This window comes from Ochotona curzoniae, unplaced genomic scaffold (assembly GCF_017591425.1).
Source record: "Ochotona curzoniae isolate NIBS_2020 unplaced genomic scaffold, NIBS_Ocur_1.0 contig_1, whole genome shotgun sequence".
Taxonomy (NCBI): Eukaryota; Metazoa; Chordata; class Mammalia; order Lagomorpha; family Ochotonidae; genus Ochotona; species Ochotona curzoniae.
In genome coordinates, this window is record NW_024464918.1 from 60,602 (window position 1) to 88,185 (window position 27,584).

At 46.0% G+C, this 27,584-nt stretch overlaps 1 protein-coding gene across 6 annotated transcripts; it reads left to right on the top strand.

The window, feature by feature from the left end:
* The first annotated feature begins 169 nt into the window (after positions 1–169).
* Positions 170–27,485, top strand: CLK4 (CDC like kinase 4). Of its 6 annotated transcripts, XM_040966561.1 has the most exons (14): positions 9,649–9,715; positions 11,097–11,131; positions 13,294–13,352; positions 14,387–14,609; positions 15,616–15,706; positions 16,115–16,181; positions 18,471–18,587; positions 18,672–18,838; positions 19,030–19,124; positions 19,710–19,839; positions 22,803–22,885; positions 25,879–25,958; positions 26,828–26,918; positions 27,031–27,485. In XM_040966561.1, the coding sequence occupies exons 2-14, from the start codon at positions 11,126–11,128 to the stop codon at positions 27,169–27,171; spliced, it is 1,350 nt and encodes a 449-aa protein (XP_040822495.1). In that variant the 5' UTR covers positions 9,649–9,715; positions 11,097–11,125; the 3' UTR covers positions 27,172–27,485. The 6 variants fall into 6 exon arrangements, with proteins under 6 accessions (XP_040856814.1, XP_040841450.1, XP_040849263.1 ...); XM_041000880.1 differs by lacking the exons at positions 11,097–11,131; positions 13,294–13,352 and adding an exon at positions 170–188 and having other exon boundaries at positions 9,555–9,715; XM_040985516.1 differs by lacking the exons at positions 11,097–11,131; positions 13,294–13,352 and adding an exon at positions 2,617–2,743 and having other exon boundaries at positions 9,555–9,715.
* Positions 27,486–27,584: the final 99 nt, after the last annotated feature.

Consider the following 27,584-nt stretch of genomic DNA (forward strand, 5'->3'; position numbering starts at 1 on the left):
AAACCTGGGAGGCTCTGTGACCTGTTGCTGACAGCAAGGCGCAGCCAATGACCCGATGCTGGCAAACTGATCCATTGTTCCATCACAGTAGCCTTCAATGACACGTGACTTCAAAAACTGGTTTTCAATGACAGTCTAGTCTTGCTGAAAGATGGAGTTGGCAAGTTTTCCTCAAATGGTCAAGTAAGGTGAGTTGCTACGTACCTTGTTGTAGGAGTTGAAGCAGTCAGAAAAGCAGGCTAAACACGAGTTTTGGGACACAGCCTGGATTTGAATTCTGTTTCTAGTATTTCGATAATTCATCAAGGGTAAGAACCTACAACTGCCTTCTAGGTTCTTTTATATTTCTATGAAATCATGTCTATAAAGTGGTTAACACATATTGTAGAGTTAATTTGTAGCTAGAAAGAACCAAAAGATCTAGTTGAATAGAAGCTATTACTTTATACGCGGTTGGTCATTTGGTGGAGAAGCTTTGGTTAAACTTCATTTACACAACTGATACCTCTACTGGCAATTCTGCCTTTGTATGCATGTTTTCTCTAACTGAGGTTAACACATCCAACACAGCAGGAATACTCTTCTGGGTACTCATCAAAACTACAATTTTCTTTTTGAAGATTTTTTTTTTGAACATATCTATTCTTGCATACCATGAATCTGCCGGAGGATGCTCTGATTCTAGTGCGGATAGTGGATCTCTGAAATTTGAGTAGATATTTCCATGAAGTCTTCAGACCAAAAGAGATCCTTTGTCAGGTGACTGACTTACCAGAAGAGGTTCGGGTGCCATGTAAGCCTTATGTTACCTGGTAGAGGAATCATGCAGGTAAATGCTTAGCTTTGACTCACTCCATTTGGAACTTAAATCAACAGTGAAACAGCTCAACAGTGAACGGGTTCTAGGCATCCAGATCAGAGCTCCCTGCCTCCCATCAAAGCACAAAGACACAGCGCTTAGGAGTACTTCCATGGCACTGCAAAAAATGTTCTCTCGTGGGCACACACACTTCACTTATGGGCGGCACAACTGAAAATACTGTCTAAAGTATTCTGGAGCAAGATAGCAGAGTTGATAAAGGAGATTCCGCTATTGGGTGGAATTACTTCTCTGCAGGTAGCTATCCCACATGGTACCCTTAAAACCCCCGCATTGCTGTTTAAGCACAGCTGTACGGTTTCTTACCACTCTCCCAAAAAGCTTTCTTGCTCCAGCAAGCACAGGGGAAGGTCTCTGCCACCAGCCTGACCACACAGGGTCTGCTGTCTTTGACTCTCACTTTTGCTTGCAACAGCACCCAGTCCATGGCTCAACATTCTAGGGGATCCACCATCGAACCAGTAACTTTCACTCTGGGCAGAATTGGTTGGTCTAACTGGGAGGCTCCAAGCACACAAGGATGCCCGTTACTTCAAACTTCATCTCTCTAAGAGGAGGGAAAGGGGTGGTAACATACATGGTGCTGGTTGCTATCTTACCTACCTGCAAGGTGTTAATTACATAGTGGTGACTAACCCATGTAACATAGGCTGTGTTATTCCGTAGCATAGTTTTCATTTTGCAAATGTTTTCCAACTTCCCCTTTTCAAATGGAGTCGGTCTCCATGAGAATTGATCTTTCCAACTATGCTTCCCTGAGAGTTATACACATTGACCTTGTAGTGAAAACAGTGGCTGAATGTTCTAAATGCAAGAACGCTAACAACATCATAGCTGCCTCCTTAGGCTCCCCACACGCTAATGGCTATTACCCCCAACAGTTCAGTCCCGCGCTCTCAATTCTGCTTCCTGGTACCCTTATTTCTTTGGCATATTTGGGTCAAAATACAGATGCGCCTCAAGGCTCCTCCACAGGAAGCAGACCTTAGCTCTTCCCAATGCCGGGCACCGCCCAACCACCTGTCAGGCTTTTTCTCTCTCCTCCTAACCCTGGACTCTGTCCTCTTTGTTGGTCCTTCTATCCCAGGTTCCTTTCCTCCATCCCTTAGAAGTGTCCCCAGGGTCTCCCACTTCTCTCACTACACAGTCATACTGGAAAGCCATCTGAGGCTTTCAGAAGCACAGAATCCGCACGTCCCCTAACGCACCTGCTAGCTAGAAATCTTCCCACTTGGGCTGATTGAAAACCCACAGAGACAAAGATATAGCAGGGATCTTAAATGGAGGGGCCTCGGCAGGAGTCTTCATTGAAGCTTCCCTATTGCTGGCTTTGGAGCTTGTGTTCAGAAACTGGCAGCTCCTATCTGGCCTTATCCTTCTCCCAACTTAGCCTGCCGGCAGGGCACACATCACGACTTGTCTGTATAGCGTTGGTTCAAAGCAGAATTGAGGTCCGTAGGGGGTGCGGTGTGGCTCACACACAACGGAAAGGAAACCGGCGTCTGCAGAAGCTGGCGGAACTGCACGCAAGCAGTTAGAGGCAGGCACGTGGTTAGAGGCAGGCACGTGACACCTGCTAAGGGCTCCTCCCAGGTGTGTTCCTCCCAGCAGCTTTCAAAACAAAACCTGCCGAGGCGCGCGCAGGCGCAGTGTGCAGCGCCGCGGGGGGGGGGGGCGAAGCCCCGCCCACGCGTCGAGCGGCGGGAGCGCGCGCCTCTGTCACGCAGGCGCGTTCGCGCGGCGTAGGTCGGGGCGGGCGAGGGCGCTGCCGCCATTTTGTGGGCTGTTTGTCGCAGCGGCTGGAAAGGGAAGGCGGCGTTTTGGCGACATTTCTCGGCCAGAGGACCTTTTGCCTTTGCTAAGGTAAGCTTGCGGGAGGGCTTTGCTAAGCTAGCGTTTCTGCGGTCTGAGAGCCAGCTGCTGGAGAAAACCTGATTTCGGGGGCCGGGACCATCCCTGCGGTCGCTGCTCAGTTGGTAGCCTCGGCACCTAAACTTGTTCCGGCGACGCAGTTCTGCCCCGACTCTCATCTGGGGACCCTAACGGCTCGCCTGGCGGCCCTGCCCACCCTGGCGGCCCTTGCCCACCTCGGCGCTCCTTATTCCTTGCCCACCCCGGAGGCCCTTGCCCACCCTGGCGCTCCTTGCCCACCCAGGCGGCCTTTGCTCCTTGCCCACCCCGGCGCTCCTTGCTCCTTGCCCACCCCGGCGCTCCTTGCCCACCCTGGCGCTCCTTGCCCACTCCAGCACTCCTTGCCCACCCTGGCGCTCCTTGCCCACCCCCAGAGGCCCTTGCCCACCCTGGCACTCCTTGCCCACCCAGGCGGCCTTTGCTCCTTGCCCACCCTGGCACTCCTTGCCCACCCCGGCGTTCCTTGCCCACCCTGGCGCTCCTTGCTCCTTGCCCACCCTGGCACTCCTTGCCCACCCTGGCGCTCCTTGCCCACCCTGGCACTCCTTGCCCACCCAGGCGGCCTTTGCTCCTTGCCCACCCCGGCGCTCCTTGCCCACCCCGGAGGCCCTTGCCCACCCTAGCGCTCCTTGCCCACCCCGACGTTCCTTGCCCACCCTGGCGCTCCTTGCTCCTTGCCCACCCTGGCACTCCTTGCCCACCCAGGCTGCCTTTGCTCCTTGCCCACCCTGGCGCTCCTTGCCCACCCTTGCGCTCCTTGCTCCTTGCCCACCCTGGCGCTCCTTGCCCACCCTTGCGCTCCTTGCTCCTTGCCCACCCTGGCGCTCCTTGCCCACCCCGGCGTTCCTTGCCCACCCTGGCGCTCCTTGCTCCTTGCCCACCCTGGCACTCCTTGCCCACCCAGGCTGCCTTTGCTCCTTGCCCACCCTGGCGCTCCTTGCCCACCCCGGCGCTCCTTGCCCACCCTGGCGCTCCTTGCCCACTCCAGCACTCCTTGCCCACCCCGGCACGCCGCTCCCTCCTGCGGAGCCCCCTGGAGGACAGTCCCCGGCTCCTGGGGCCTCCCGCCTGGTGGCGTTTTGGATCCGGGCTGGGCTCCTGCCTGAGTGCGCCAGTCGCCCTGGCCAGCTGCCCGGGGCCCGGAGAGGTGGACGTGGGGTGTCGGGAAGGGGTGCTGAGTGGCTGCGGTCCCTGGTTGCTTCCGTGGCCCTCGTAGCGTTTAGCAGCCGTGCTGCAGCTGGTGGCCAGCCACCTGTCCTTGGTGTAGGGCCATTGCCTTGCAGGTGCGCCCTGACCCGCCGGTTCCTGTTAACGTTTAACAGGGCCCTCTTCGAGCCCTGCCAACCCTAGGTTCTAACCTGCTCCGCGCCTCCAGACGGGCAGTGGGAGAAGATGATTTCTAATAGAATATAATAGGGATCTATACACTGGGATCCACTGTGGCTGCTGTTTTTATGGAAGATCCCGGTCATTGTAGCAGGTAGCGTGGATACCAGGTGGCTTTTCTGTGCCAAGGAACCTTCCCGGTGAGAGGTAAGTCAGGACCGTTCTGTCTTCCAGATGGGAAATTTTCTGAAGGTATGTTGGGAAACGGAACCTAACAGCTGAATTAAATTGTCAGCAGGGAACTTGGTTAGAGAAAGGCAGGTCTGGGGTTCTTCCGGGGAACTCAGGTTTGTGTTTGTGCAATAACCTGGATCGTTCGATAACGCCGTCTTGGTGTTTGTGAGCTGGCGGGGGCAGGCAGCCAGACTTGCTAGGCTTCTGACACAGCTAAAGAAGACACTTTTAACGGCTTCAGAAAGTTCGTGGAAGATGCATATTATGTGAAAAGCTAGGCATGCATTTTTTGAAATGGCTTTTGTACCAACGTGTATCTTACTGTTTTCACAAACTTTGAAATGCCCACTGTGCCTTGCAGAGGTTGCACTATGGTGCATGGTCCTGATCGTGCCCTTAATCACGCAAGTTGTAATTTTTGCCCGCTGATTTTTAAGAATGTTTAGCTACATTCCTCATGTGGCTAGATACTGTCGCTGTCCCGCAGCGATGGACTTGGTGCACGGAACCGATAATAACACGCATGGACCCTGACTGATGATCAATAGCCAGTTTATTAGTGGCCTCAGACTTTATACACTGAGGGTCATATGGGATAAGGGAGGAAATATTGAGCTCATCAACAAACCCTTCAGCTGTTTCTGTGCTTATGTTTGGAACTCCTTTTGTCTTGTATATTCCGGCAAGTGTCCTCCTGCACATGCTGGCCACTCAACTGTTCTCAAATGATATCCCGTTCGGTTGTTATTTGTCCAATGAACTGTAGTCCTGTGCTCGCTGACCTTCTAGGGTCACAATGTCCTCCTACAAAATACAATGTTGATCATTAAACTGGTCAGAAGAATCCTACCGCAAACTTTTTTGAAATGACTTTTCTGAAGTTTGATTTTTGCTCTTGTGCCCCAAGATTTATGTTGTTCCTTTTTTCACTTTTTCTTTCTTTCTTTTTTTTTTAAGATTTATTTTATTTTTATTACAAAATCAGATATACAGAGAGGAAGAGAGATAGAGAGGAAGTGGAGCTGCCGGGATTAGAACCGGCGACCATATGGGATCCTGGCGCATTCCAGGCGAGAACCTTAGCCACTAGGCCACGCTGCAGGGCCCTTATTTCACTTTTTCGTATTGAAATGACCTTATTGTCAAACCTGAAAGCTCGCTCATCTTCTAGTGAGAAATACAAAAAAAAAAAAGTCTTCTTAAAGAAGATTTATTTATGGAGTCTAGTGGCTAAATCCTCGCCTTGCACACGCAGGAATCCCGTATAGGTGCTGGTTCATGTCCCAGCTGCTCCACTTCCCACCCGTCTCCCTGCCTGAGGACTGAGAGATGGACCAAAGCCTTGGGGTATTGCACCTATGTGGGAGACCCGGAAGAAGCTCCTAGTTCCTGGCTTCAGATCAGCTCAGCTCTGGTTGTTGCAGGCGTTTTGGGGAATAAACAAGGAATCTGTTTCTCCTCCTTTCTGTAACTCTGCCTTTCCAATAAAAATTAAAGTTTTTAAATATATATTTGTGGCCCAACACGTTGGCTTAGCTGGCTGATCCTCCACCTCTAAGCGCTGCAGCCCAGGTGTTACCCGCTTGTGGCCTGGGACAGACAGTGAAGGACAGCCCAAAGCTTTAGTGCCCTGCACCCGCGTGGGAGAGAGACCGGAAGTTCCTGGCTAGGCGCTGGCTGGTGCAGTCATTTGGGGAGCGAACCAGTGGATGGAAAATCTTTGTCTCTCCTTCACACTGTAAATCTGACTTTCCAATTAAAATAAATAAAATAGGAATTTATTTGAAAGTTAGAGGAGGAGGCAGAGTTCTTCCAAGCCTTGGCTCACTCCCGGGATGGCCAGCACGGTCAGGACAGGGTCGGGGCAGAGGAGCCTAGAGCTGCCTCAGTCTCCTACACAGGCGACAGAGGCCGAAGCTCTGAGGGGCTCCACTGTTAGCAGCCGGGCCACAGGCCTGGGGGGACAGTCTGCACGACAGCACTGGCACCTGATTGACCAGTGTGTCCTTAAAGTAAGCTAAGAGAAGGCGCTAAAGGGGGGTGTTTGATGGACATAGGATTAGACTGCGGGAGAAGTGGGGTGCTGGAGCTGAATACTTAGGACTTCTCGTTCTGATGGCATAATACTTCCATTTTCTTAAGGAGTGAAATTGCCTCATTTCAAAGCTCTTAATCCAGCTGAAATCTTTTCGGTTTTTGCTTAGATTTGTTTACTTGTTAGTTTGTCATTGGAGCAAGCTGAATGAGGTTAACTGAATGTAGGTTTGGCTCGGTTTTAGTTTTTGTTTGTAAAAAAAAAAATCGTCTTTCTCTCAGGTTAGCAGAGTTTGGCTCTCGCTGTTACAAACCTAACTGCTTTAGGACAGGTGTACGGCTGGGACCACGTACCCACGTCGTGGTGCCTGCCTGCACTGCTTTCTTGGCCCCACTGTCGGTTCAGTGTTCCTGTTGACACGCACCCTGGAAGGTGGTAGATGGTGACTCAGGTGGTTGGGCCTGTCACACATGGAGGCTCTTAGTTCAGGCTCCAGCCCTCAGCGTGGCCCAGCCGCAGCCCTGGCCGTGTAGGATGTAGGTTGCTGAACCAGTGATGGGCAGTCTCCCTCTGTGCTTTGCAAATCAAATAAAAGTTTTTCTTTAAAAAACCACTTTGGAAATAGTGAAGCAAATAGGAGTCAAGTTGCTTGTACTTAGATTCTGAGCCTAGAAGTTGGAGTTGGAGTCAGGGACCAGCACTATTAATTTCATTTCACTGTTACCATGCATCACTTACAGCTTCCTGAGTTGGTTACTGTCTTTAGCACTGCAAATCTGGAACAGACATAGGTGTGTGTACTCGAAGAAAGTCTATCTGAAAGGCAGAGGTGGAGAGGGAAAACAGATTTCCATCCACTGGTTCACTCCCCAGATGGCTGCAGTGGCCAGAGTGGCCAGAGCTGGGCTAGGCAGAAGCCAGGAGCAGCTTCTGAGACTCCCGTGTGGGTGACAGGGGCCTGAGCTTGCTGGCCATCTTGCACTGCATTAGCAGGGAGCTGAGTCGAAAGCCAAGCACCTGGGGTTCCCAGGGGCAGCTTAACCTGCTGTGCCACAATGCTGCACTCCTCCCCATCCCATCCCAAGAGGTTTGAATTTTAAGAATAACTTCAGGATGAGCTGAAAATAGACTTGGATAGAGAAAATGAGTTCATAAAGGAACTTCTTTTTTATTGCCTTTCTGTTTCTCTGTTAAATACTGTTTCCCATACATCTCTGTTTGAAGCTTGGAGTCATTTTGAGCTTTAGAGCAAGGAATTCTCGAGTTTGCAGGTGAGGGAAAAAAGCTGTATTAATAAATGGTTCTTCAGATGATGGGTTATGCTGGGCTGGGTCAGAGCAATCACAGACACACACAAGATCTGGCTAGGAACAGGCCTGGACTGGGAGCTAAAGGGATGCCCTTACTGGGCTGCAGTTCCCACTGCTGAGCATGAGAGCTGAAATGGGGCCGGTGAACTGCTCTGACATGGCTACAGTATCTCTCGGCATGGGTGTGGACTGGGTCCAGGTGTGCCAGATCCCGCTAGGTCTCTGCACCTGCTGAACCATGTGAGAGCCGGGTCTGAGGGGTCTGTAGTATCCAACAACAGTGGATGTGGGCTGGTTGGGCAAGTCTGCTGTACCTGCCGGGACAGAAGTTAGGCCAAGTCCGACTGGGCCAAGACCCCCCTGGTGTGTGCGAGATCTGCCATTGGGAGGTGACTGGAGGACCTTGGGGACTCCTCTGTCAGGACACAGTCCCTGCTGGTGAATACAAGAACCAAGGCTGGGAGCAGCCCAGACTGGGCCAGGCTACGGTACTCAGAGGCATACATGCGGCTCAGATCTGACAGCAGGCCAGACCGGGCCAGTTCGTAGCATCCACTGACAAATGTGAGAACCAGGATGGGGTGCAGGGTAGGATGTGTTGGGCACAACAGCAGCCATTTCACACTAGGGCTAGGAGTAGGGGCTGGTTGGGCTAGGCTGCAGCACCCCACCAGCACGGGAGCAGGCAGGACTGACTGCTGATTACTGCCAAGATGATGCCAGTGTGGGCTACAGCTCCCAGCAGCACAGGGAAGACCCAGGATGATAGGCAAACCCGGTAGGGGAGCTGTGAGGACTCACTTGTGGGCCACTGCTCCTGCTGGTGAGCATGAGAGCTGGGACTGGGGGCAGATCAGCCTGGGCAGGGCTACAAAGCCCTTTGACCTGAGGAACAGACTAGAGCAGTCTGCTGCACATACTTGCGTGTGTAGGAACTAGGACTGGGGGCAGTCTTGGTGGGGATTATCAGGGGTCACTCCTGCATAACTAGACTGCAGTTCCCGCTGGCGTGCCTGAGGGCTGAGAGAGTGGTGGACAGAATTAGGCTGCACATCCACTGGTTTGCACAGGCAGTGGAGTTGGGGACAGAATTGACTAGGTGATTGCAGCCACCGCTGTGTGTAGACTGATGTAGCTGACAGAGTGGGTCAGACCCAGGACTGGCTGGCACACACAGGTGTCAGGTTGGGATCGCCTCAGGTGAGGTTTCTTTGGGGGCCCCCCAACTGGATCACTGGACTGAGAACCCCATCCATGGCGACAATCACAGGATCGTTTTACTGTGAGCAATAGTATCTTTTTTTTATTTGTTTGAAATGAAGAACAACAGAAAGAGATCTTTATCCACTGCGTTTACTCCCCAGATACCTGCAACAACCCGAGTTGGGCAAGTCCAAAGCCAGGAGGCAGGAACTTCACTTGGGTGGGTGGCAGGGCCCCGGGGTGCCCTGTGGTAGGAAGCTGGGTTGGAATAAGATACAGGAGTGGATCCAAGCACTCTGCTATGGGATGCAGAGGCCACAAGTGGTGCCCACTCCCACCTATTTTAAAATTTAAAGTAGCAGTTGGCAAATATTAAAGACAAGCATTGAGCTGAATATTTGTCCTGCATGAAATCAGAAGAACAGAAAGAAAATGTGTTAAGGTCTCAGACTGTCACCCGTTGTTCAGTGCTAGGCTCAAGGTGGATAGCTGTCCAGTCTCTGTCAGGAAGGTGGTATCGTGTCCTGTCTCTTGGGAAACATAATCTGGAAAGCTTTTAGAACTTGTGCTTATGTTGAAGTAATAGCAGTGTAAGGTGTTGTTTGAACATGGCCCTCTATGACCTTCACAATTGGCTTTTTATTTCTGTGAACAGATGCGGCACTCCAAACGAACTCACTGCCCTGATTGGGACAGCAGGGAAAGCTGGGGACACGAAAGCTACCATGGAAGTCACAAACGGAAGAGGAGATCTCACAGTAGCACACAGGAAAATAGACGTTGTAAACCACATCATCAGTTTAAAGAATCTGATTGGTAAATTGCTCTTGAACTAGTAGTGTTCCAGCACTAATAGTTTAATGACTTGTCATTTGCTCATGTAGCTTTCCATCTGTCAGATTGTCTTATAATCTGATGAATAAACACTTATTCACTTAGAAAATATTTTTTAAAAGTTATTTCATGTACTTTTCATTCCCCAAATGCCGACAGCAGCCAGTGGTTGGCCAAATAGCGGGAGCCATCCTAGCTTCCCTTGTGGTGGGCTCGGCCATCATGTGCTGCCTCCTAGACGCATGAGCAGGAAGCCCGGGTGGGATATGGGAGCACCTGATGGTAGCTTAACTTCCTGTGTCTCGGAACTTGCCCCTCAGGAAATGTTGGTTGAGTTTCCGTTACAGGTTATACTGTGTAGTTGAGGCTATAGCTGTGACTTAAACAAAACTCCTATCCTCGTGAGTCTTTGGGAGTGTGGGGAGAGTGTTGGTCAGTGAGTGAGTGTCAGATGCAGGAAGTAACATGAGTGACAGTATTGTAGTTAAAGAGGTGAGCTACCTAGGGTTGAGTAGTGTGACAGAATGTCCGGCGAGTCCCCGTAGTTTGTATGTGAGAGGGAGATGTGTTTGTTGGGGTGACCATTGGGCATTTCACAAAGAAAGTTGGGGAGAGTTGCTCCAGATGAATAAAGCAGCAAATGAGTATTTGGGAATGTTGAAGTACACTTGACATTGTTCACTTGCATATGTTGTATAATTAACATTTCTAGAATAATCACTAATGGATTTCCTTTGGATTTTTAAGCATGTGCTTTATTTTAAAAACTTGACCTTTGGATTGGCAGAAACTAGTCATTTAAGAAAGGGCCTCAATAAAAATTTACGATAGTGTGCGTCCTATTTTATGGTATAAAATTGGGAAATAACATAGAGAATTTAAGTTTTCTTTCACTGTCTTCATGAACTTCCTGTTGTCATCTGTTGTGTTGGTTCTCTGGTTTCTCCCTGTTTGTGCAGACGTTCCATGGGGCCTGTGGACCACCAGGTTGCTTTCTGAATTAGCCAGCTGGGGTTACTTTTAAAAGCAGTATGTGAGAGACTTGTTCTACACAGTGGGCTTGTTCAGTAGCTGTAAACCAGTCATGCTTCCTCAAACATATTTTACCAAGAGGGAAGTGACCAGCATACTATAAACAGTGGTCTGTGTCCTGTTACTGACTGACTGTGTTGTGGTTGGGGCTATTCTGTGGAGGGGAGTTTGGAGACAATGTATTTGTATAGAACTGAAAGAATCTTAAGATTATTTGAGCTTTAACAACATGATACTGTTCACAGGGCTACTTACTGTATAGATAGAAAAATTGAGTTTAATCAACTGTAAAAATCATCAAAAATAACATTTTTTTAAAAACTTAAAAAAGAACAGGTGACCGATGCTCGCAGCTAACACATGAAGGTGAGATTAAGTCCAGGTAATCAACCGCCATGGCAAGAACTGTTTCTGAACATTGGTACGAGATGGCTTTGGTAGTATTGCTCACCATAGTCCAGTTGTTCTGATGGTTTTTTTTTGAAAGTTATAAGCTATATAGTTTTATTTTTAATAAAATTACAGCAAAAGTAAGACTGCCGAAAAATAGGCAACTTTAATATGATGCTAGTGCCCTATTATTTCTAATCTTTCTTAAAAATCTGTGTGTAACAGGTTTTTCCCTCTATTTCATGAGAATGAGTTTTAGGAAAAGGCATTTTCAAGTTAAAGGACGTGAACTCTTTGCAAGTTTTTTTAAAGATTTATTTTTTGTTGGAAATTCTGATGTACAGAGAGAGGAGAGACAGAGAAGAAAATCTCCCATCCGCTGATTCACTCCCCAAATGGCCATAATGGCCACAGCTTAGCCTATTTGAAGCCAGGAGCTTCTTCCAGGTCTCCCACACAGGTGCAGGGTCCCACAGCTTTGGGCTGTCCCTGACTGCTCTCCCAGGCCACAAGCAGGGAGCTGGATGGGAAGCAGGGCCGCCAAGACATGCAGTGGTGCCCACATGGGATCCTAGCACATGCAAGGCGAGGACTTTAGCCACTAGGCTACCATGCTGGGCCCAGACTGTGCTTTTTCACACCCTTGTTCATGCTCTCTGCAGACTTTCACATTTCTTGTTTGTCCAGTGCCATGTATTAATGGAGCACTTGAACTTTTTCTTAGTCCGTTTTTCTATTAAAATCTCTTAATGATTTAGAAATTTTAAGTACATGTTAATTATTTCAGCTGTGTCATATATTACACAGTGTCTCTTCTGGCCTGTGACTTGGTCTCTTCCTAATTAACCCATTTTGCATATAGTTGAAAGAGTGATGTGCTGTAAACACTTCCTTAAAAAAGATACTCAAGGCTTCAGTGTGGGTACGAGTCATTCCTACCCATCTGGATGAGCAGGTTTGGAGCTAAGGAGGGTGCTCCAAGGCCCGGGGATCTGATGTTCAGTCAGATGTTGATGAAGAGACCTGCTTTGAGAAACATTCGTTTGCCTTGCTCTTACAAGGCGTGTTTGTCTCCGTTCCCACATGAATATCTCCCTTGGTGAAATTGTGTTCTGCCACCTGCGAGCCATTGTTGCTAAAAATGCTGACAATACGCCCGTCTTTTCCCCTGGAATTTCTGACACTTGTCTATTGGCGCTAAATCTTGGGTCACCTATTCCTCTGTTTTCCATATTTTTCATCAATTCATTGGCCATTTGAGGCAAACTGAATTGTTCCCTTCCTAAGCCGTATCATGCAACTTTTCAGCATGTTGAGTTTTATACCGTAATCTAAAATTGCTCATTTGTTGGCAGGTACTTTGCCATATAGATTTTTTATCTCCCACAGGACCTGTCTGGAAATGATAACAAATGCCCACAAACTCGCAATTCTTGGCTATTTTGAGAAGCCATGATGAAATATTCACTGGGCATTCAGTGAATATTTGTAAAAACTCCTCTGTTCCTTCTGCTCTCCCATGGCACGTGTGAGTCTGCAGACTTCCGTTGCTAAGGCTTGGTCACTGGTTATTACAGATTGACGAAGCCCTCATCTTTTAAGTTGATCTGCATTGTATTACCTCACTGCATGTTTCATTATTCCCTAGATTGTTTTTGGATTATCAGCAGCTCTACTTTCATGCACTATTCTAGATAAAGATGATTGCCTTAGCTTTTTCCAACAGAAAGATTTTGGACTTTGATGGGAAAATTTTGTTACAAAACCAAACAGGATTCCATTAGAAATATCACCATTTTTAGCCTGTTATGTAACTGGTGACGTTTTCTGACTATCCCAGGCCAGCTGATGAGATGCCTGGTCAGGGCCAGTGTCGTGGGATAAAATTTCAGGCTGCTGCTAGGACAGAAGGGGGGGCCTCCTGCAAGTCCCCAGCCTGGACGGTGCCGGTTGGAGAGCTGATTCTTTTTATTTCTACTAAGCCATCATCCCCTGGGGAGAATGAATGACAGCTCATTCTGGGGGAAGCAGAGGGGTTTGATAAGAGGGCAATGTAGTCTACATCTGTCACTCCGTTGCTTGTCAGGATTCTTGTAGCCAATTTGTCTGACTGGGCAGGTGTCCCCTCTCTCCCTCAGTGCTCCATGTGCATCCCTCTTGAAGCTTCGCACTCTGTTGAAGAGGACATTCATCCCAGGTAGAGAGGGGGACGGGACGCTGGGCCAAATGAACTGTGTCCTTTTCTTTCCATCAGATCAAGGCTGCTGAACTGGGACCGTTGACTTCCTAAGGTCTAAGTTCTCTGAAATTCCTTGCCAAATCCTGTTTCTGCAGTTTTTATTTCTGTAGCTCTCATCAGATGCTTAGATCTGTGTATTCTCTAAGCAGTAATGACAAGAGGTTGCCAAGCCTAGTAGAGAAGTACGACGGTAGGTCTTCTGTGATTTAGGTAGGCACCTGCAGGATCCCTTTCTCATTGGAAAGAGATCTACTGTGAGAGTCTGAAAAACTGCTACTTTGCCTGTTTCCAAACAGGTGTAACAGAAGGCTGGAAGTGTAGAGGAGACGAGACAGCACAGATGCTGTGTATAGTAAAATTGACCTGCGTCGTGGCAGTTAGAAAATACCTGTTTTTGTAGCTTATTTGCTCTGCAATCATGTCAAATTAAGAAAATACCTGTTTTTGTAGCTTATTTGCTCTGCAATCATGTCAAATTATTTAGTTATTTTAAGATTGTTCCTGGTGAAATGGAAGAGCTGGAGTATAATTAGGACTGACATGAAAGAATTCTCTGTGCCAGGGAGATCTGCAGCATCCTTACTGACAGAAAGGAGCCCTGTGTCTCCGGCCTGAGCGTGCAGGAGAGCCAGCTTGGTTACACCTGGATTGTGAGACTGACCAATGCTAAAAGAGCAGTTGTCAATTTTTGGGTTTGGCTTTTTTCCAGAGCAAATAGGAGGACTTACTGTACATAATAAATTAATGATTCGATTATATCTTGTTCCTTGGTGTGAAGTGTTTGACAACAGTCTATATATTGGGAAAATAGGGGTTTATTTCTAATTGGTTAAAGCATAGTATTGTTTAAGCTTTGAAATAAGTGCTAAATCTGATCGTCCCCTTGTTTTGTTTTTTAATTGACTAAGCTGTATAAACCAAGAATTCCTGAATGTTTTACCACATTTTTTAGAATGAAGAAAGTAACCGGATATCCTTTCATGTGTTTGCAGTCATTATTTAGAAGCAAGGTCCTTGAATGAGAGAGATTATCGGGACCGGAGATACATTGATGAGTACAGACATGAGTACTGCGAAGGATATGTTCCTAGGCATTATCACAGAGATGCTGAAAGCAGTTACCGCATTCACTGCAGTAAATCCTCAGTCCGAAGCAGGAGAAGCAGTCTCAAAAGGAAGCATAATAGACACTGTGCAAGTCAGCAGTCGCATTCGGTATGACTCCGTTTGTTTTATTTCGGGTAGATTCTTAATTATATGTAAAAGCTTCTAAGGAGGCAAGAAGTTTGTAGAATTTCCTGCTATGTAATATTATTTGGATAGAGAAAAGTTGTATCCGTATTGTTTGAATCCTGAAAGGAAACATTCAGATTCAGGTAGCTGATCTATGTATTTATTAGCTAGCTTTCATTGCCCCCGTTTGCTCTGCAGATTAGGTCAGAGTTTGTTGATGTTAGCTGTGAAGTATTTTAAAGTTTGCAGTATATTATGAAAACATGAAGCACCCATCTTTTATTTGGTCTTAAACTTTTTTTAACTTTATAAAAAAGTCTTTGCTGATACTTGGAGCAAATCCAGAAAGTTGCACTGTTGGATGCTAACTGGTGCTGAGTTGCCCTGGTCTGTTGAAATGGGTGCTAGATAGAAGATGCATTATCTAAAATGACTGTCCCTTTTTACAAACAGATAGCTTTACTAGTTTGAGCTGTAAACTCCCTAAATTGAACATTGAAATTAACTGGACTTTGTTTTCCCTTCTGTTTTAATCATGTATATTTAAAAATATTGCTAAATAAGAACAGTGTCAACTAATTTTGACAATTTAAAAAAACATTTTTGTCAAACATCTCAACTCACAGCATATACTATTTATAATGAGATTAGTAAATCATGACAATGCATTCTTTAAATTGCAGACTTCAATTAAATCAGTATTTTAAAGAGACAATTGTGTTGTTTTTTTTATTTTTTTTTCTATTGCCACTTCAAGTATCTTATCTGAAAATCTGTTCCTTGCCATGTTTTTCTTCTGTAACATAAACTGTGCCCTGTGAATTTCTGGGGACTGAATTTGAAATTGCTCCTGCCAACTGTTCGTGGCCTGGTGCTTATCTGAATGCCTGAATATCTCCCCGCTGAATGAATTGCGTATTCTGCCCTGAATGCACTCTGATATATTGATTGGCTGGACGATCTTGGTGCCGCCCACTTGCCGTTCCAGAAGAGCCACCGAAGGAAAAGATCCAGGAGTATAGAGGATGATGAGGAGGGTCACCTGGTCTGTCAAAGTGGAGACGTTCTGAGAGCAAGATGTATAGAATATCTTTCAACACTTTTTAAACTTTGCAGACAGAGTATCTTTTAAAAAAAAAAAATAGTTTGTCAGCGGGGGGCTAAAAAAACTCTTCATTGCTTTTTTTGTTTTGTTTTGTTTTTTTGTGGGTTGGTTTGTTTGTTTTGTATTTCTTCTTTTCTGTAGAATTTAAATTATTTCTACTCTAAAGTTCCAAAATAATCAATGGAATTTGAGATTAGAGCAAGAAAGACAGCTCTATCTAACTGTTTTCATAGCAGCTGAAAATATGATAATTTGAGTGCTGAAACTTTAATTATGCTTTGCTAGAGATGATTTGAAAATATTCCACACTTAAGCATTCATTGTTTGGCTGGCTAGATCCTTCACCCTCGGGTGCTCACACCTCTTTCCCCTCTCACTTCAGATGAAATCGTGGACACGTTGGGTGAAGGGGCCTTTGGCAAAGTTGTGGAGTGCATTGATCATGGCATGTAAGTTTCTAGTTTTAGTTTTGTAGTTTGTTAGTTTTAGTGGGGAGAGTCCCAACGTTTAGCTGAGATAACGTTTCAATTGGTTGGTGTAAGTTTTCTCCTGGGAGATAGCAGGATTTATTTTCTGTGAGAATACTCTGTGTGATCAGGGGTATTGTAAAATTTTTTGTCTGATGGATTTCATTGAAATAAAAATAAGTGTTAAGTGAAGGAATTTCCCAGAACTTGGCTCTAGGCCTCTACGAGAGATTTCCATGACTGTTGGATCGCAGAGATAATAACACATATTTGGTCTTGCAGATCCAAGTTTAGCTCCCTAGGTTATGAGGAAAGCACTGCTTACGACCTGCTGAGTAAGGTCAGCTCTTTTGTAATTTGGCCCACTCCCTTCACTTTGCTCTAGGACTTCCGTTCTGTGGTTTGCAAACTTTTCTTGTAAGTGAACTTGTTAATGAAACTGCTGTTTCTAAAACGGCATCATAAATGACAACATAATCAATTGGGAAAGGTACGGCTTCTAGCTTATTGTAAACATTTGCACTTTAAAAACACAGGCTTTTCTCCTTATTTTGATACCTGTCATCATGTGTGAATGCACATTTTTTTTAAGATTTATTTTTATTGCAAAGTCAGCTATACAGAGAGGAGGAGAGATGGATAGGAAGATCGTCTGTCCAATGATTCACTCCCCAGTCAGCCACAGTGGCCAGAGCTGAACTGATCTGAAGCCAGGAGCCAGGAACTTCCTCCAGGTCTCCCATGTGGGTGCAGGGTCCCAAGGCTTTGGGCCATCCGCGACTGCTTTCCCAGGCCACAAGCAGGGAGCTGGATGGGAAGTAGAGCTGCCGGGATTAGAACCGGCGTCCATATGGGATCCTGGTGCATTCAAGGCTAGGACTTTAGCTACTAGACCACCGTGCCAGGCCCGTGAATGCATTCTTTTTGAACATTTATATGTAGTGGCTTTATATTCTTTCCACTTTGCATATCGGAAAGCTATTCTAAATTATTCTCCATCTTACTCTTGCATTTCTACAACAAAATATGAATTGAATTAAGATTTTTAGACTTACCAAATATTGCTGATAATCCAGGTACTCCTGTGTCCTTTCTCAGCTTCACCATATATTTGCATTTTACAATCATCTGTGTTATTTTCTATATTTGCAAGGTATGGATTCCAATTTCACTAGCTAATCTATACCCCTATTCAGATTTTACTACTTGTCTCCTTAATGTGCTCTTAAAATCTCATGAAGTTCTAGTGTTTTTAAAGATTTATTTACTTTTATTGGAAAGGCAGATTTACAGAGAGAGACAAAGATCTTTCGTCCATTGGTTCACCTCCCAAGTGGCCACAATGGCCAGACTGAGCAGAGCCAGTCTGAAGCTGGGGACCAGGAGCTCTTTCCAGGTCTCCCATGCAGGTACAGGATCCCAAGGCTTTGGGCCATCCCTGTTGCTTTCTTAGGATACAAGCAGGGAGCTGGATGGGAAGTGGGGCTGCTTAGGCACGAACCGGCGCCCATATGGGATCCCATTGCATGCAAGGCGTGAACTTTAGCCACTAGGCTACAACTCCCAACCCTAAAAAATATATTCTAATACAGTGTGTAAGTTTAACAATACAAGTTTGTAATATATCTATCCTTTGATGAATTGAATACTATTAATTGGAATGTTCCTGGCTCCCTGCTTTGAAATCGGCTCAGCTTCATCCGTTGCGCTCACTTGGGAAGTGAATCAGTGGACAAAGCTGTTCCTCTCTGTCTCTCCTCCTCTCTGTATATTTGACTTTCCAGTAAAAAACAAATCTTAAAGTCTTCCATGTGTGGTTGTATGTATCTTGTATTAGTATGGTTGCTGCGTCAGACAAAATGAAGTCAGTCTTTTTCATACTTGAATTCTACCTCATGGTTCTGTTAGCCATGGATTGAAACTGTAGTTAGCCTGCAGTGATTGCGTCTGTATAGTTCGGATAAATGAAAGCTTTCAGCGGTGCATGTATTTTTTTAACCTTTGCATAAAATGCAACAGATTTCAAAATCTGGGGACAAACATTACATGTCATAGCATTTTAATAAGCTAATGTTCCTATGTGGAATTTTTACAATGTATCTTGTCAAAATGTTTTGAGAAGATGTTCTGTGAAATTAGGTATACTGTGCCCTGAAAGATTGTTTTAGAAACAGCTTGGAGGAGTTAATCACTGAGTATAATGCAGAGAATGCATGGTTTGAGCCTGTTCCTATCCATACACTGTGTTTATCTGTTTTTTTTGTTTTTAAGGGATGGTATGCACGTAGCTGTGAAAATTGTAAAAAATGTAGGTCGTTACCGTGAAGCTGCTCGGTCGGAAATCCAAGTATTGGAGCATTTAAACAGTACTGATCCCAATAGTGTATTGTAAGTATAAACTTGAACTATGAGCCACATTAGACGAAATAACCAGGATTCTGTGCATTAAAGCATTATTTTGATCTGTTTCAGCCGATGTGTCCAGATGCTAGAATGGTTTGATCATCATGGCCATGTGTGTATTGTGTTTGAACTGCTGGGCCTCAGTACCTACGATTTCATTAAAGAAAACAGCTTTCTGCCATTTCAGATAGACCACATCAGGCAGATGGCCTATCAGATCTGCCAGTCAATCAATTGTAAGTATACCGGATGGCTCTAAGCATCCGACTTGTTCGTGTTGTGCAAGCAGTGTGTCAGAACACGATTGCTAAGCATGCAGCGGTCGGAGGTAACACTGGAACTAGCTCTCCCTGTGCTCACCGCCAGCCCTTCCCCGGGACGGAGTGGGTTACGTAAAGCTGCTGTCTTTTTTTTTTTTCTCTTACAGTTTTGCACCATAATAAATTGACTCATACAGATCTGAAGCCTGAAAATATTTTATTTGTGAAGTCTGATTATGTAGTCAAATACAATTCTAAAATGGTAAGCTGGAGACTTGTTTTGGCTATCAATAATTTGTTAATGGGGGGGGGGGGACAAGCATTTGTTACAGTTCAAGGGTGAAGGACATCTGGCATGGGGCTGAATAAGGCCTGGGGTGTCACTTGATCCGATTCTGCCGAGGCAGCCACATACAGGACTTGAGCAGGCTCAACCTTTGCATGGCCCTCAAATGATGTTATAAATACCCAGCCAGCCCCTGACAGAACCAAGACTCCAGCCCGAGGTTAGCGAGTTTCTGCTTCGGCTGCTGGCTCCTACCTTGGTGGCGTGTGGGTATAGTGTGCCCACAGATGGGAGATGTCCGTCTTTGCCCTTCAAGTAAATACAGCTTGAAAGAAAAAGGTTAGTGCTCCTCCAGTAAAGCGTTTCATTTCTGAGCTGCGTGGATCTCCATGCGTTTTGCTTGTTTTGTTTGAAGATTGATTATATCCTCATGTTAAACCACGACAGTAATCTTCTGTTGCCTCCCTCATGGGCTGTGTTAGCTTCCAGCAAGTTAAGTGCAAGCCATTTGGGTAGTGATGCTATCATTCAGTTTCATGATATTCCCCTGCACACCTCTAGAAACGCGATGAACGCACACTGAAAAACACAGATATCAAAGTTGTTGACTTTGGAAGTGCAACGTACGATGATGAACACCACAGCACCCTGGTGTCCACGCGGCATTACAGAGCTCCAGAGGTCATTTTGGGTCAGTAAATGCCAGATCTCTTAGACTGTAGCTGAAGAGATTTCTGTTTTACTGCTTCTGTTCTGGGAAGGTGGGAAGGGACGTGGCTAGAATGTCTTAACAGTATACATAAAATGTTTTCTATATTCGTAAAAGAAAATTTGAACACTGCTATGAATTCTTTTTCTTCAGTGATAATGTGATGTCATTAGTGAGCAATCTTCCAGATGGTCATTTTTGAACAAACTTATCTTAAATGATTATAGGTGGTGTATAGAGATTAAGAAAAAGGGTTTAGACTCAGTGTGAGAAATGGTAGGAAAGGAAAGGAATTGTGCAGAAGTTGACTGTGGGAACTCGGGGCATATGTCTTAGTTGGAATTTTTTTAATTTTTAATATTGTTGACATAGTTGAAGGAGATGAGCATGCCCATGTGGGCCTCTGCCTAGGAGGAGAGGGCCAAGGCCTGGAGGATGGTGGGTGATGGTTTTTGCTTTGTTTTTGCCCTCCTGTGTCCGCCAGCAGAGGAAGGGAACGGGGCTCTTCTTGCACCCGAGGCTAGGGGATGGACCTTTCAAGCGCCGTAGAAATCCCGTGTGGGGAAGAGTGTCCCAGCGCTGTTACTTCAGTGTTTGGATGGTTCTGACACATGGTCAGCTTTATTGCACCAGCATTGAGAAAATCTTCCCAAGGTCTGTTGGTTGACGGAGTTCACCTTGGTGCATTTAGACCCAGGAACGTGCAGCAGAGCTTGGCCGGGAGAATTGTCCAACCTGTTCTGCTTTCCATCCTGATGAGGCAGTGGAAAACCATGCTGGCCTGGATGGTCTGGCCGTCATGTCCCCCATCTGCATCTCGGCATGCTGTCCATGGCAGCGACATCAGCAACTGAGAAGGCCCATTCTTGCTAACTTGGTGTCAGAAGTCAGACCACAGGTGTCTTCTGATTTTCCCTGTGGGCAGTTTGAGTCCAGTGGTCTGGTTTAGGGAGTCCCCTTAGAAGCCTCACCTAGAGGAACCTCAGACTTTAGTGTAGTGACCCCAGCCAGTGCAGGGTCAGGTTTGATCCATCACCTGCACCAGCACACACGTAGCAGTGGGTGCAGGTGCCTGATAAGTGGCTGCCCCAAGCCCCATCTCACATGAACCAACAGGTGCTAGGGCCTAACCCAAGCCAACCCACCGCACACTTGGTCCTCACAGACATAAGCAGGTGTCACAGCCTACTCAGGGCAATTCAGAGCCCAGTAACTCCTAGCCCCAGTTTCTGTATGTGCCAGCCCAACACAACCAAAAATTTAAAAAATATAAATCGGGGTCATGTTAATAGGGCAGAGAATTCAAAGATATGATTAGGTGCCTGGTAATAGGGAAGTTCAAGTCAGGTGCTAATTGAGAGTCCCAAAAGTGGCTGGACAAAGACTAGTTTATAGAAGTCTGAAATTGTAGACGTTACCTTGATTTGAAAGAATGTTGAGATTGGGAGATTAGAAGGGTCCTTGGAGAGCTTGGAAGAAAGCTGTCATCTGATGCCGCAGTTGAGGACAGTGGTTCTGTTTGATGTCTTAGGTATTAAACCAAACAGGGAATACTGGGTAAGGATTGTCAAAGTGAATGATGTAGAATTCCAAAGATTTTAAGGGCTGGCTTTTCCAAGAGCAGGGTGATTTAGAATTGTGCACTGCAGAGTCAGTTGAAGGAAACGCTAGACTGGGAAATAAGGAATGAAGAAATGTTGGTTTGAATGAGGTGCAAGCTATAGCGTGTATAGGTTTTGTATATTATTACAGATAAAAACCCTACTCCATTATTGCTTGTTTGTTCAAATGATAAGCACTGTAAGAATTAAGTGAATCGTAGTGAAGCCCTTTGGGGGTGCCCTGTCTTCCTTACTGGAAAGCCATTTACATGTCTTCTGAAATACATTTGATTTATGTATGAGTATTAGAGTTTTGTTGGCTAGCTAATCTTTAAGAGGTCAAAACGTCTTTATGGTTTGTCCCTTCTTTCCAATTAAGTACGGGCTTTAAAAGATTTTGTGTTTTATTCTTTCATGGTTAGTGTTGGAAATTCTGGAGGAATTATGGTCATGATGTAGGGAGCGTGAACTACGTATGCAAATCCCCATTTGAACTCAATGTCTGCTTGTAGGTGAAGGTGCTTAATTATATAAAATAGTGTGTTTTTTTTTTAAAGATTTATTTTTATTATTTTTTCATTGGAAAGGCGGATATACAGAGAGGAGAGACAGAGAGGAAAATCTTCCGTCCGATGATTCACTCCCCAAGTGAGCGCAACGGGCCGATACTATGCTGATCCGAAGCTAGGAGCCTCTTCCGGGTCTCCCACGCGGGTGCAGGGTCCCAAAGCTTTGGGCCGTCCTCGACTGCTTTCCCGGGCCACAGGCAGGGAGCTGGAAGGGAAGCGGGACTGCCGGGATTAGAACCGGTGCCCATATGGGATCCTGGGCGTGCAAGGGGAGGACCTTTAACCACTTGCACCACCGTGCCGGGCCCTATAAAATAGTGTTTTAATGGGAGAAGGAACTTCACTCTTCAAGCTTATGAGAATTGCTGAAGGCTAGATAATTTGCATCCTGGGAATATTTATAAGCCCCTAATTGTCCTGCAGAAGGTAAAAATTCCTGGTCCGACCAGGAACAGTTTCAGTGGCTGTGTTCCCTGTCGATCAGCCATTCAGAGACTGAAATGTTTACACCAGTTGGCAGTTAACTGCTTGGAGAATGCTTGCTAGCCCCTCCCTCATCTTACGTAAGTGTCCCCGCCCCTCTGTGAAAACAACAGTTTTGATAGGAGCATCTGGACTGTGAGAACACACTAAATGACATTTACTCATAAACGAAAAGTTCAATCCCGAGTTGACCGTCTTTGTCTCCCAGACGGGCTGTGCAGGAGCATTGCACAGAGAATGCTGGATGTGTCTGCCAGTGACATGCTGACATGCCTGTGTTGTCTTTGCACAGCTCTCGGATGGTCTCAGCCTTGCGATGTTTGGAGCATAGGGTGCATTCTTATTGAATATTACCTCGGATTCACAGTCTTTCAGGTGCGTATCTAATCTCATTCGGTAATTCATAATAAATGTTCAATATGAATAGTACATGTTATGTATAATATGCGTCCGTATTAGAAAGTTGCCTTATCATCTTGAGGTTAAAATTTGCATATGCAAAATGGTCATGCTTTTCTCGAGCCGCGGGGCGGGCTAGTGTGAACTGTCACAGGTCAGGTCTGCCTGGGGCTGATGCTTGCCTCACTTCCGGTTTGTATCGTTTCCTGTTTCCATAGTTTTCATCATTGAGCTCCGTGGTGAGTCTTCACCAGTGTCAGTGGAGCCTGTGAAGTTTTCTTAAGGGGCAAATGGCTCTCACTTACTGGTTCACTAACCAGCTGCGTGCAGCAGCTGAGAGGTAAAGCTGGGACCAAAGCTAGGAGCTCAGAGTGTAATCCAGGACTCCACATGAGTGGCAGGAACTTGGTTTCTTGAAACGTCACTGCTACTGTATGGGGGTCTCCCGTCCCGCGGAAGAAATCACCCGACACTGGAGAGTGTCTCAGAGGGCTTTATTCTGATCTTCCGTTAAAACTGTTATGTCCGTTAATTCCGTTACGCTGAAGCCCCTCCCCCGCCAAGCCCCCCACTTATCTATCAAACCTGCCCTATCAGCTTAAAGATCACCAAGGCACACCAATCAGGGAAAAGGGCCAATCACAGGGCAGGAAATTGTCAGTGCCCCCAACACTACTCTGCAGGAAAGCTCATTCTGGAGGGAACCAGAGCCAGAGGTGGAACCCACCAAGCACCCAGGACGTGGGTGTCTGACCGCCAGGCCAAACAGCTCTGCCTTTTGTTTTTGGTTTTCATTGGAAAGTCGGGTTCACAGAGAGAAGATCTTCTGGCCTCTGGTTCACTCCCCAAGTGGCTGCAGCAGCCAGGGCTGAGCTGATCTGAAGCCAGGAGCTTCTTCCAGGTCTCCCACGCAGGTGCAGGATCACAAGGCTTTGGGCTGTGCTCGACTGCTCTCCCAGGCCACAAGCAGGGAGCTGGATAGGAAGCTGGATCACCAGGATTAGAACTGACACCATTGGGATCCTGGCACGTGCAAGGCAAGGACTTTAGCTGCTAGGCTACCATGCTGGGCCCAACATCTTTGTTTATAACTCAGTGAAGGTTAGAGTTGACCATGAACAGGTCACAAGAACAAGAGCAAGTTTTAGTTTAAATATTAAATATTTATGATGCCTTGGGCATTTCTGGTTACTACATTCACGAAGATGGCAAGACGGTATCTCCTGTGAAAGAAGTGATGGAGGAATGATTAAATATAGTGTGTATTCACTACATGGAACAAAATATAAAATGCAGGGGCAACCAGGGATACTTGATAGTTAAGTTCTCATGGCGAAAGAATCAATGAAGAGTTGTAGGAAGCAAGTAGAAGTAGTGATTGGTGCAAGAGGCTGCAGTGTGATGGGCATGTAAGGAGCAGGTGCCCTCGGTGCCCTCGGACAACAGAGCCCTCCTCGGTGGGAAGGCACCGTGCCTCCCAGCTCCCAGCGGCTCGGCTCAGCGTGGCCGTCTGGGGAATGAACCAGGGCTGGGGGGCGGGGGGGCGGTGTGGATCTCTGTTCGCCTACCTTTAACTCTTCCTTTCCAATAAAAAATAGGTACGTCTTAAGTAAAATTCCTCATTTGACAAAACAAAAAGTTTGGAAATCCTAGTTTGGTTTCTGGTTCCCTCCCAATTTTATTTCCATCTGGAAGCTGTAGATGGTGGGGCCGTGGGAGAGTGCCAGGTCGGAATGCAGGCAGGGTGAGGTGTTGGACTGGTCTGCTTGGCTCTGTTTGAAGGCAAGCGATTTTGGAGATTCCACTCAGTGCTGTTCAGGATGGTTTGAACTTGGGGCAGAGCAAGCCAAAAGGAAACAATGGTGGGTCACTTAACCCACAGCTGTCCAGTGTGAGTGCTGGGGAGCCTCACCAGACTTGCTTCCAGCTTTCACGTCTATAGAATCTTGGTTCGCAGTTTGGGGAGGTGGCGTCTGGTTCTATAGTAACGAGCTGCAGGGTCGTGGAAAAGTTCCTCCTGCCTCCTACTCTTGTGCGCGGATATGGCTGTGAATGGCTGTGATCACACAGCACTTAAGGCTGTTAACATTCGTTAGTTGAGGTGTGGTTTGTTTTAATTCTGCCTTGAAAAATCTGAAACGAAGGAACTCTTTAGAATGTGGGGTTCATGTTTATTTATTGTTGTCGTGAATTAGTAGCATTTTGAATCCGCTGTGCTCTGGACGGTATGTGATGGATTCAACACGCCTTGGAAACAGCCTCTGCTCCCCAGAACCAGGCTTGGCAGGCTGACCCCTGGTGCGGTCGGCCTAATGACTGTTTAGAAAAAAAATACAAGATGGAGACCGTTTGGGACCAGGCAGGCCTAAAATGTTTACTCTGGCTTTGAAAGCGTATCTCTCAGCTGTAAATTTCACAGTCTTCTCTATTGCTTTAGCCAAACTTGTAATTGTGTGTAGTTTAAGAGTAAGAGCATTGGCCTGAGTTTATAGCTTGGCTTTCTGTGTTTATGGACTGTTGACTGTGAGTCCTGGGAGCTGAATCTCTCTGAAACTCACGTTCTTACCTCCCAACTTCAGAGTGGTTAGCAGGATTTCGGGGACTCTGCTTCTACACAAAACCTGGAATTGGCAAGTGATAAGAATTGTGCGGTTTGATTTCTAGATAATTTTGTTCTTCTGATCATCTTCCCCAGTCATTCTACAGTTAAACAGTTCAAGAAATAAAGAAGGAAACGAGCTTTTCCCCCCCGAACAAGTTGCGTGTTGACCGCTGTGCAGAGCCTTGCTAACACGTCACAGAGACACTGCTCACTGTGGCCGCACACGTGGTGCAGCTCACTTGGTCTCGTTGCATCTCAAGTACTTCCTGGCATAGATTGGGTAGCTGTCTGATCCTTTCGGGTTAGCACTGTGTTCCTGTGTCTGGAACGTGGAATGTGCTGAACTTCTTTTTCCCACGATTTTTAGACTCACGATAGTAAAGAGCATTTGGCGATGATGGAGCGGATATTAGGACCCATTCCAGCCCACATGATTCAGAAAACGAGGTACGTGTCAAAGTCCTCATTGGGCACAAACAGTGCTTAGATTCAAATTGCAGATTTAAATTTTTTTTTCCCTGTACTAATGAGAACTTCACCTGTATCTTTTTTTTTTTTAATACTCATTTAAATATTCATTTGGAAGGCAGAATTACAGATTGTTCCCTCTCCACACAGCTGCAAAGGATGGGCTGGGCTAAAGCTAGGAGCTTCTTCCTGGTCTCCTACACGGGTGGCAGGGGCCCAGGCACTTAGCCCATCTTCCACTGCTTTCCAGGCAACAACTTCAGCTACCATACCACAATGCCAGTTCCTAGGCATCGTGTTAAAAAAACTAATCCAGCATTTACTTTGTAGTTTAGTAAACAGAGTGGTAAGTTGTTTTAACTGTGCAGTTAATCTTTGCATGAATGTTTTGCTATGTTGAGGTGAAAATAATACATGGAATATGAGATATCTTGGTTTTTGGAGTCCTGTCAATCTGGGTTTGTTGCTAACCGGCAGCACAGCCCTTGGTCAGGGTCCTGCAGTGGTTCCCAGGCAGTTCCTCCGTAGAAGTCACCCAGAGGTTAAAGGTTTCCCAGTCCAATTCAGATCTGGTGAATTAAGAATGTACAAGAATGACTCCAGGAGCCTTTAGTTTTAAAGCTGGCATTTTCAGTATATGGTATTGGCAGTAGCTCAGCTGGGATGTTCAGCCTCACAGGGTGGAAAATGAGGAAGATGATACATGTGGGGTATGTTTGTGTTGCAAGACTGCATACGCATGTGATGTCTGTTCTTCCGGAGAGCAGCACTTATGTCTGCTGTGTTGCCGGCATGCATGAGCACGGTGTGTGTCTTTATTATTTAATCTGGACTCCTTTTTCCTGCAGAAAACGCAAGTATTTCCACCATAACCAGCTAGATTGGGATGAACACAGTTCTGCCGGTAGATATGTTAGGAGACGCTGCAAACCATTAAAGGTAAAAGGAAAAAAAAGTCTGAAGTTAAGAGGGGAAGAAAAGAGATTTTTGCTATTACTAATGGTTTTTAAATAAAAACATTTCTCTCCGCCCTCCCCTGCCCCCGCCCCAGGAGTTTATGCTTTGCCATGATGAAGAACATGAGAAACTGTTTGACCTGGTTCGAAGAATGTTGGAGTATGATCCAACCAAAAGAATTACCTTGGATGAAGCATTGCAGCACCCTTTCTTTGACTTATTAAAAAAGAAATGAAATGGGCATCAGTGGCCTGCTCCGTGCTTCTCTAGGAGAGATTCCTTAAGACTGTGTCAGTCAGCTCAACATTCTGATATTTTTGTAAACATTAAATTATTTTGTACAGTTAAATATAAATAATGTATGTTTTGTATCAGTAACAATGATCTTCTAAGTATGGTCTTGATAATGAAATATGGAAGTTAAAATTAATTTTCCTTTCTGACATGCATTACCATTTTTAGAGACCTTTGGTAAAACCTTGGAGTCTGGTGATCAATGTCCTTGTGTCTTTTGTAAACGGACCTCAACTCTGAAGGGATTTTTTTTTTGAGTAAAAGGAAATGTTGACTGCTTTGCATTCTTAAATGAATGTTCTTCATATGCCTCAAAAGTTTTGCTTTTTTTGCATTCTGAACGGACCATAACGT